Below are 10630 nucleotides of genomic sequence, written 5' to 3' on the forward strand. Positions count from 1 at the left end.
TGTTAAATAAATAAAATATGTTAAAATTTGAATTAAGAACTGGTTATAACTTAATATTTATCATTTTTGGCTCTTTTTGAAGATAAACTCGAGCGTGGTGCTCATCATTGGAGAGAGACATGAGAATGCTCGAGAACGCTGCTTGATGAAATTCAATATTAAATTATTCGATCGTGAATGACATGCGCAATCTAGAGAAACGGCCGTATCTCTTTGATCCCCTTCTTACTAAGGGACATCACAATTGTTAAAATCAACGACAATCATTTTAATTGTTACAGTCAGCGCTCGTCCTACTTTGATTCAAAAGAAAGGCGAAGGGTTTAATTTCGTCCAAGTTTCGTGCATGTATTTCATTTGATGCACTTAAATTTTCAACATCAACTATTAAAGCTAAAGCAAACTTCAATTTTATTCAAACTTCATACGTACACATATAACACCTCATGCGTGGACATGATACATGCCTCATATTGTAAAAGAACAAACACCAAATTCAGAGTACAATAACCTCCTATCTTCAACCTCAAGCAACACTGACCTGAATGGTCTTGGCCCTCTTGGGCTCCGGCGGAGGCAACTTCTCCACCCTCACCGTCAGCACGCCATCTTGCGACACCGCCGTGATCGCCTCCAAGTTCGCATTCTCCGGCAGCACAAACTTCCTCATAAACTTCCCAACCCTCCTTTCCATCTTCAAATACTTCACCGCATCCTTGCTTTCCTTCTCTTTCTCCCGCCTCCGCTCCCCGCTCACCACCAAGACGTTGTCGTTCTCCACATGCACTTTAATTTCATTGGCTTTGATTCCAGGCATGTCAACCACGAACGCGTACGCGTTCGGGTACTCCACCACGTCCGCTGGGGTGGCCGCCATCGCCTTCGCGTCTCGGACGTACGCCCGAGAGGGGTTGTTGGCGTTTCGGGACTTTTCGGGTTCTTGATCGGCGAAGTCCAGCATGTCTTCCAATACTCTGAAGAAATTGTTTCCCCCGTTTATCAAATCCATGTTGACGCAAATTGTGTTAGATTGCCGAACGATTTGATTGATTAGTGTGGAAAATGGAGGATTAGAGTGATGTATTTATAGAGTGATTCAACGAAGTAAAAAGAAAAAGTGAGAGAATTCTAGAGGATACAAAGAAAAGGAGCAGTGTTTGATCTGCTTCCTGTTCTGTCCAGATTGGCCAAGAATGTTCTACACAAGTATGATAAAAGGCTTTTTTTTTTTTTTTTTTTTTCAAAAAAATTAATGAAAATTACCTCAAAACTTTATATTTTAATAAAAAATTATCTAATAATTTTACTTAATTATAAGGACAAAAGGAAAAAAAAACATAATATATAAACATGTGCACCCAGCGCATTAAGTTTCATCAACACTGTAGTACCGTTAAATTTCATAAACAGTGTAGTACTGTTAAGTTTCATAAACAATGTAGTAAGTTTTATAAACAGTATATAACATTAACTTTCCTAAATAGAGTAATACCGTTAAATTTCATAAACAGTGTAGTAAATTTTATAAACAATGTAGTACCGTTAAATTTCATAAATAGTACAGTACCGTTAAGTTTCATAAACAGTATGGGTAAGGATGGAGGGTCCCGCGTGTCTGTTTTTTTTAATATTAAAATTATGTATTTTTTTCATTAAAATTATTTTGTCCTTTTTTATAAAAATTTAAGGGGTTTTTATTAAAATTTAAGTCTTTTTATTAAATAAAGTTATAGCATAAGTTTTTGTTAAATAAATTTAGCCCAAACACTTTTCAAGAAAGTCGATATTTGTTACATAAAGAAGCACTTTTTGCCGTAAGTGTTTTTATTAAATTTTACAAAATAATATAATAGCTCGTTTGGTGTTTAATTCAAATTCAGCTTTATAAACTAAATAATAGTTTGGAAAATTTTATTTGAACCCATCTTTCTACACCCAATTTAAATGTTAAATGTGAAGTGTCTTTTTTATCCTATTGCATAATTACCATAAAGTACAAGATAAAATTAAAAATAAAACTAAAATGTATCAATAAACGCACTCCTAATAATCAAACCCTTACTATCACGCAATCTTTATCTTACGTTATATTCTTGCTAAAATCCTAAGATGCTCTCATAGAGAATAAGCTCTTTTTGACAAATGGATATTGATTTTGAAGTTTTTGATCCTTCAACTAAGGTATGAATTGATTCATGAGTTTTTATTTTATGAACTCAAAGAAAAAATTCGATGTGCCATCATTGGCGCATCTCAAGATATTATTTTTTCTGCAGCTATGTAAGTCTTAAGCAGATGGACTCTCATTCCTCAAACAATTCTTTCAATCTGTTGACCCTAAAAACTACTAAGCCTACGTGGCGCGCATGCCAAGTAATTAATGAGCTAACTACTTTCTTCGATTGATGCGGGCATGCCAACTCGTCGGCCGAGCTCGGTTGAGGAGTAAAATGTGTTGATATTGCGTTGAGCACTACTGACTTCTTGATCTTGCAACTGTGGCAGAGGAAGGAACATGTCTTGGCCTTCGGGTTCTGGTGCCTAAAGACAAGGCTGCTAGTTCTGCGAAGTTCACGGATCGTCGACGCTGGGTTTGGTCACGGTGATTATATTCGTAAGAGTATAAGCACGCCGAACCGGTACCAAGCTATACGAACATAAGTACTCAAAATAGATGTATGTTTTGATAGTGAATGTGGTTCGGCTGTCAAAATGCCAAACTCTAAAACTTACTTGTGAGTATCCAATCATAAAACAACTCGGCGTTCAACGTGCCAAGCCGAGTAATATGTAACACATCACTTCGCCAAGAAGGCTAATGAGATGACCTCTGCCAATAAGGATTTGAAAACCCTTCTCGACCGAGACTTGGATAGGTAATTAGTCGGCCTTGACGCAGTGCTGTTTATCTAAACTGAAGATGCTCTACGATCGGCTGATTCTACGACAACAGTGTTGTTTATCCAAACTGAAGGTGTCACCAGTTGCATTCACAGTGCTGTTTATCTAAACTGAAGATGTGTTGGCGAAAAAGAAAATAAAAATCTCAAGGTGTTTGAGAGGTTTCGTGTGGAGCAAGGATTTGCGCATGGCAGTTTGTGTGTTAAATTGGAGGGGCTTAGAATGATGCACCCCCTTCTTATTTATAGCAGCCAATCTCGTCATGGTCGAACCAGAACTATACTCGGATTAGGATTCTTTATCCTAATCTAACCAAGTCTCGGCCAATTCTTCCTCCATTAGGGCTTTGAACCAAACTCTTTATCCGGCCACATTCACTTCTCAAATCTCAGCATCCTCATCCCATTGAGACTCCATGTTATGCTAGGATTCGACTTTCCCATCAACCCGTCTCATACTAGGACTCGGCCGATCTTAAACAAACGGCCCATAATAACTCGAATTCGCGATGATTCTAGAATCATACTGCCAGGCCGAGAACAACTCCTAACTCGGCCCACACCAATATTTTAGGCCCAAACACAATCCCTCAAATATGGTTTAGCTTACAAAGGGCCTGAAGCATTACAAGATAGCTTATATTGTTTGTTGCAGAGAAAGTTTACCTGAACATTTTCCACACCCCTTTGACCTCACCTAGATTAGAAGTGCAGGCATGGAGGCTAATAAAAAAATGGTACGGCTTGCGTTGCTTCAGGGTTTCATCATTTCTTCCGACATTTTGAGGGCTTGCTCTGCCTTGTTACCATATGTTGACCAACTGCATTTTTCTATGTCTTGTGTTTCCATTTCCTCCAGGACTCTTTTTTCTCCTTCAAAATCATCTAAGGCCAAGTAGCTCAGCGTCCATATATTATAAGTAAACACGCTAAATATGAAAGAGAATGAGAGAACTTAAACTAATGAGTACACGCCCCTCCAAATGGTATTGCACTCTCAGTGCCTAACAGAGAAGATGATGTTTGGTCTCTTACACAAATTGACAGCACCTAGTACAAATGAACAAGAATTTTCTCAAATTCTCACCAATTCCTTTGATTTCGATTTATATTTCTATTAAATCATGAAGAATTTGAAAGGAAATACAACAAACTTGATGGAAGGAGAGAACGTCAAAGAAGAAAATGTATGCTTTGATTTTGATTTTTATCTTTTGAATATGTGTGTAAAGATACATTTTTTAATTGGGTTTGTGAGGGTAATTTATGTAGTAAATTTAGGTTTAAAAAATATTGATAGTTTAGTTAAAAATAATATAGGTGTAGAAAATAAGCTTGTTGTACGAGTTTAAATAAAATTTCCCTAATAGTTAAGCGTTATATGAAGAAATTTTTTTTTGATATATTTTTCTCAATAACACAACTTGAAACTAAATAGTCTGTCTGACCAAAAAAAAAAAAAAAAACTAAATATTCTGTTTCCTTTTTAACAAAAATAAAAATTAAAAAACCTTCCGTCCTGAAAACAGAAAAAGTGAGAATTTACTGTTTAAAAAAAAAAAAAAAAAATCTCCCCGGTGAGCACTGTTCAATTTCCTTCCGCTGGATTTCACCCAGATTCATTCGATTACTGCGCTGCTTTTATAGTCATGAACGAATTTTTTGAGTATTTGATATAGATCTGGGTTTTTTCCTTGCCTTTGAATATTTGATATAGATTAAGTTTGAAGTTCGTGTACCAAACAAATTTTTTGAGTATTGTAGTCAGAAACTATGTTCGTGGAAAAAAACAAAAAAAACCCTTTTCGAAGTCCAATTTTCTAAATAACCAAGCAGGCCCTAAATATTTATTAAAACTCCATGTGAGGCACATAAAACAACTCTGTTTCTGTATAGTACAAGTTCAAGCGCATTTCTTCACGGCTCTGGATCTCTTTCTTTAAAGTAACCAAATCAAGTTATCAGGGCTCTTGAAATTTAATTCAACGGCTAAAACCAGAAAAGTTAGTAAAAACTTTTAAAAGTTAGAATAATTTTTAGCCGTTGGATCAAATTTCAAGAACCCGGATCACTTGATTTGATGGCTTTAGAGAAAGAGAAGTTAACAACATTGCAATGTTTGAGAATTGAAGGAAAATCAAGAAGAAAGGATTAACAGAAGGATGAACACAGAGATATTAGAGAGAGAGTTTAGAGAGAGAAATAGGATTTGTATTAATTAACCAAATGAAGATTACACACACTGTTTTTATAAGAGAATCTTAACTACTTTAATCAAATACTAACAACCTTACTAACTATATTTCTAAGTTCTAACTGTCTTGCACTTGTACCCTTAATAAGAGATCCGATTCTTCACAATCTTTGTATTCACTCCTCCGACTCAAAAACAGTTTAAAGTTTAACTATAAAATTAAAGCGCTTTTAGTTGTCAGAGAACTATTTTAACATTCCTAAAGCAGTCCCAAAGTTTTACAAATCTCCCAACATGTGCACGTATTTTCCAATAATAAAGTTAAGACTCATAATATAACAACTTTGTTGTTTCTTTATATTATAACATCTGAATTAACAACACGATTTATAACAATAACCAGTTTTCTTCTAACTTGTTTCCTCATGTAAAATGAAACAAAGAACATGCTTACTTTGGAAACAATATACACCCCCACTGCTACAAGAAGATCAGCAACTCAAAAGTTCAGCAGTATAATCTTCGTATTCAAATTTCGTCGTTGTCATCGTAGTCTACGTAGAGCGAATCATCTGTTTCTTTCTCCTCCATGTATCCGTACTTTCTAAGTAGCCAGATGACCAGCCGGATCACGTTACCAATGAACACAAGCCCCATCAACGCCAGCCATATCAGCACAGAAATTTGAGTCACATAATACAGATAGCTGCCCTGGTTCCTGTCCGGTGTCATGAAGATTAATCCAATAAAATAAGTACCCGATAGTGCCGTTATTGCAATCCACATGATCACCATCTGAAACCACATCCATCTCTTCCGCCTCATAGGCAATCCGCTCACGAGCAGTAGAATTATGCTCAATGATGCAAGGAAAGCAATCGTGTTGAAGATCATGAACTGTCCGTATTGAACTGGCTCTGTAATTGCCATCACTGACTGCCCGGCGTCGTGTGGACGCTCCACAGCGGTGCCATTGGAGTATACCAAGTAGTCATCCTGCCATACACCGCCTGGAGGGGATAATGCAGCTTGAAATGCCACTGTCGCAATGAGGGAAGACACAACCATTAACGAGCTTCGTTTCCTTCCCAACCAATCAATGTCCTTCTTCTTAACTATTTCCTTTACACTCATTTTCTTCGACATTTGCGGGTGCATTGAGATCGAGTTGGATACTCGAACTGAATCCATTTCCGGCTCGAAAGCAACAGATTGTGCCCTGTTCGTTCTTGGAGCTGCAGCTTTCTGAAGGGACTGTTTGATTTCCAAGTCTCTTAAATCTCTTGTGCTATGAGATAAGACGTCCAATGCGGTGAAACCAATCGCATTTTGGGCATTTACATCTATCTTTGTATTAGCCAGCAAATACTTTATAACCTGCACAAAATTCCCACACTTTCCTTTAGATAAAAAATTCCAAAACAGACAACAAGCCTCCCCACTTTGCGAGGATATGCAACTTTACCCTTACTTGCAAAGAGGCTGCTTTCACAACTCAAACCCGTGGACCGTGGCCTTCGGTCACAAAAGAGCAACCTTAATCAATAATGTACTACTATATCGTTCTATCAGTCCAACGACCGAAGAAATTTTATGGAGTTCAATCTACAAAATGTGGACAACAATTTATTTGCACGGTTGTGGTATCTCAATCAAATCACGCACTGCAAAGACAACTTTGCATGGATGGATTCGGATGCAACGGTAGCATCCCAATTCAGTCACGCATTGCCAAACACATAACACTACGTGATTAGCTTGAAATACCACCATCGTAGCATTCCAGGTACATGGAAGTTCTTCTCTACAATGTGACCTGGTTAAATGGAATTGAAGCTTTTTCTTCACTATGCAACATTCATAGAATTCTTGAATATTAAAAGTTGTCTTGTTTCAGATAGAAGCCTAATTATTCCCACTAATTAACTAATTTTGATGTCAAAAGACTAAACTTTTCCTAAAAATTAAGTAAACATTACCTCTAATTGTTTCTTGGCCACAGCAACATGTAAGACTGTGTTACCATCGCCATCCCTCCAATTCACAAACTCATCATCTCTCCCTATACAGTCCATCAAAAACTTCAACACCTCCAGCCTGTGATGCTTCACACACAAGTGCAACCCACCCTCGCCTCCGTGAGTCAAAACCCGAGTCGCCGCCGGTCTGACTCGGGCCAACTCGGCCACAACCGCAGCTCGCCCCTTGATCACACCCAGATGCAGGGGAGTGAACCCATCGCGATCCAGCACCAAACCCAGATCTGGGTTGACCCGCACCAGATTTTTCACTATCTCCACTGACCCTTTTGCAGCCGCCAGGTGAAGAGGCGAAGAGCCGCGGGAGTCCAGCTCGGCGGCGAGTTCGGGGTTCCGACTCAGTAACTCTTTGGCGAAAGCAGAGTGGCCCAGAAGCGAGGCTACGTGTAAGGGCGTGTCGGAGAGAGATGGGGCTGTCCTATTGAGGATTTGAGGGTCTTCACTGAGTAGTTCGAGAAGCGCGTCGACGGATCCGCGCACGGCGGCTCGATGGAGCTCTTTCTCCATGACTTTCTCTCTGTTGCTGCTTCTTCTCTCGAGTCCAGTAAATTGAGCAGCCTCATTTTTTCTCTGTATTGCTTTGCGTGCGATAGAGAAAACGGATACGGAGACGGAGACGACCCGAAGTTGACGGATGCCGTTAGTTTGGCGATGCCCAAAGAGGGGAGGTCAATTTGCTCAATAGCCAGAAAAAGGTTACCGTCAAGTTTTTTTCTTATTAATATATCCACACACAAAGTGGGAAATGTGGAAATATAACCAAAATTTAGATCTCAGGTAGAATTATAATCAACATTTTAATTTTATGATAATTATAACTAAAAGTTGATTTAAAAGTACCAATATATCCTTAATGTTATTGTTTCTCACAACAACCAAAACCCAACTTATAATATTGCAGATTTGAATATAGATGGAGATTTAAGGGGTGTATTCAATTGAGAATTTGAAAAACTTTAATGGATTTTTATGGAGTTTAATTAATTTGTAGAGTTCATATAAAATTTTGATTTAATTCCCTCGAAATCTCATTGGGAGAGGTGAGATTTGTGAATACTTAAAATACACTATGAAATCTCTCCAATTCCCTCTAACTCCTCAACTTTCTCAAATTCTTTAAAATTAATTTATAATTGAATACATATGGAATGTTATAAGCTTCTTTAAAATCCTAATTGAATATACCCGGATTTATAAGGATGTTAATAAACTATCTTAAAATTCTAATTGAATATACCTTGAATTTCAAAAAATCACTTAAAATCCTGATTGAATACCCCTAAATGCATTAAAAGAATTAAAATCCCTCAAAATTCCAATTGAATACACCCCCCCCCCCTTAAACTACCTTGAGATGTCTATGATCTTTAACTATACCTTTAAATATCTGCAACCTTTAAACCATAATGAAAGAATGAATTAAAACAGCTTCCATGGAAAACGTAAAACATCAGAGAACTTGGAATATGAAAATATAGAGAAAAGGGGGAGTAAAGTACCATTGATTTTGTGAAAATGAGAGCTTTGAAAGCGTAGCCTTTCTGGACAATGAGTAAAACATAAATTAAGACCAAATAAATATACCACGGAAAATCCTCCAGGGGCCAAGTGTGAAGTAAAACATTTTTTTTCGAGCATAACTCTCAAAGTGATGAGGAGGGAAATCGTCCTCCACCCGTAGTCTTTGCCTCCCTGCTACTTATGGAGTCGAATTTTGTTTGGCCACCAAAATCTCTAATTCTTGCAAAGGCATAGAAAGGATAAGACAAAAATGTTGCTGATTTTGCTTTTTGATTCATGCTTTCATTGTGCAGAAATTCGGAAGGTTGCATGAAGTAGTTCAAAAGTTGCAGAGAATAATGAAAACTAAAAAGCAATAGAGATTGTTTAAAGGTTGTCTTTTGGTTGTTGTGAGAAACTCTAGTATTTAGGGTATATTAGTACTTTTACGTCAAATTTTGGTTATAATTATCATAAAATAAAAAATAATGGTTATAACTCTATATAAGGTCTAAATGCTGGTTATTTTTCCAAATTTCTCAAGTGTGTGAAATTGAAGGAGAGAAGAAAAGAACGAGAGAGAACGTAAGGGTGGGAGAGAGGGAGAGAGGGAGGGAGGGAGAGAGTTTATTTTTAATTTTAAAAAGTAAAGATGTTAAAATCACTTGTGACATCCCACATCGTTCAGGGGAGTGATCCTTATATATATATTCTCATCCCTACCTAGCACGAGGCCTTTTAAAAGCTCATTGGCTTCGGATTCCATAGGAACTCCGAAGTTAAGCGAGTAGCGCGCAAGAGCATTCTCAAGATGGGTGACCCATAAGGAAGTTCTCGTGTGAGTTCCCAGAAACAAAACTGTGTGGGCGTGGTCGAGGCTCAAAACGAACAATATCGTGCTACGGTGGTGGAGCGGGCCCATGAAGTTGCCCCCCCCCCCCCGGGGCGGGATGTGACAATATGGTATCAAAGCCTAGCCCTGGCCATGGTGTGCTGACCCAGGGGAGTGATCCTTATATGTATATTCTCATCCCTACTTAGCACGAGGCCTTTTGGGAGCTCACTGGCTTCGGGTTCCATGGGAACTCCGAAGTTAAGCGAATAGCACGCGAGAGCATTCCTAGGATGTGTGACCCATCGGGAAGTTCTCGTGTGAGTTCCCAGAAACAAAACCGTGAAGGCGTGGTCGGGGCCTAAAGCGGACAATATCGTGTTACGGTGGTGAAGCGGACCCGGGAAGTGGTCCCCCCCAGACCGAGATGTGACATCACTTGTAGTGAGATTTAAATAAAAAAAAAAGTAAAATTTTGTTTTGTGAAGTTATGTTACTGCCTTAACTTTTTAGTTATAATAGAAGACCAAATAGTCTTTTCATGCTCTTTTAGTTGACAAATAGAGTTTTATTAATATGTAGTTTAAATTTGATAATATATTCTAAATAATATTGGGTAAAGTACAAAAAAACTACCTCAACTATTGGTGTCACGACACTTTCATACCTCATCTTTTAAAATTGACAATGTCATACCTCATCTTACAAATTTGCGTCAATATTATACCTTATGTTAGCTTGGCCGTTTATTTCTCAGTTAAATGCTGACATGGCTTGATCCGGGACCCATTTTTTATTTAAAAATTATTAAAAACAAAAAAAATCATGTAATATTATTTAAATATTAAAATAATAAAGAAAAGTTATTAAAAATATAAATAAATAAACCAACATCACAACATCAGTTCGTTCCCTTCCCCCATTCTCTCTCTTCTCCCCATCTTCATCTTCTTCCCCTTTCTGCAACTGCAACCCAGAAAAAAAGAAGAGGAAAAAAAAAAAAAAAACCAATTTGTTTTCCCTACTCCCCACCGCCTCTTCTCCCCGCACCCACTCTCCACACCCACCCTCTGCACCCAACCTCGCACCCATTACCTGCAATCCAAAAAAAAAAAAAAAAAAAAACCCAGATTCGTTGAGGTGGAATCGAAGAACCTTCGTCAGG

General features: G+C 37.9%; 2 protein-coding genes across 2 annotated transcripts; both read right to left on the reverse strand.

Annotated features, from left to right (window-relative positions):
* Positions 1-387: 387 nt before the first annotated feature.
* On the reverse strand, positions 388-1162 carry LOC137716709 (17.1 kDa class II heat shock protein-like). Its single transcript, XM_068456081.1, has one exon. It carries the CDS (start codon positions 1007-1009, stop codon positions 527-529), a length of 483 nt encoding a protein of 160 aa, XP_068312182.1. The 5' UTR covers positions 1010-1162; the 3' UTR covers positions 388-526.
* Positions 1163-5430: 4268 nt separating this feature from the next.
* LOC137717963 (ankyrin repeat-containing protein BDA1-like) lies at positions 5431-7711 on the reverse strand. The gene is made up of 2 exons (XM_068457485.1): positions 7074-7711; positions 5431-6471 (listed from the first exon to the last, which is right to left on the reverse strand). The coding sequence occupies exons 1-2, from the start codon at positions 7638-7640 to the stop codon at positions 5623-5625; spliced, it is 1416 nt and encodes a 471-aa protein (XP_068313586.1). The 5' UTR covers positions 7641-7711; the 3' UTR covers positions 5431-5622.
* Positions 7712-10630: the final 2919 nt, after the last annotated feature.

This window comes from Pyrus communis, chromosome 15, assembly GCF_963583255.1.
Source record: "Pyrus communis chromosome 15, drPyrComm1.1, whole genome shotgun sequence".
NCBI lineage: Eukaryota > Viridiplantae > Streptophyta > Magnoliopsida > Rosales > Rosaceae > Pyrus > Pyrus communis.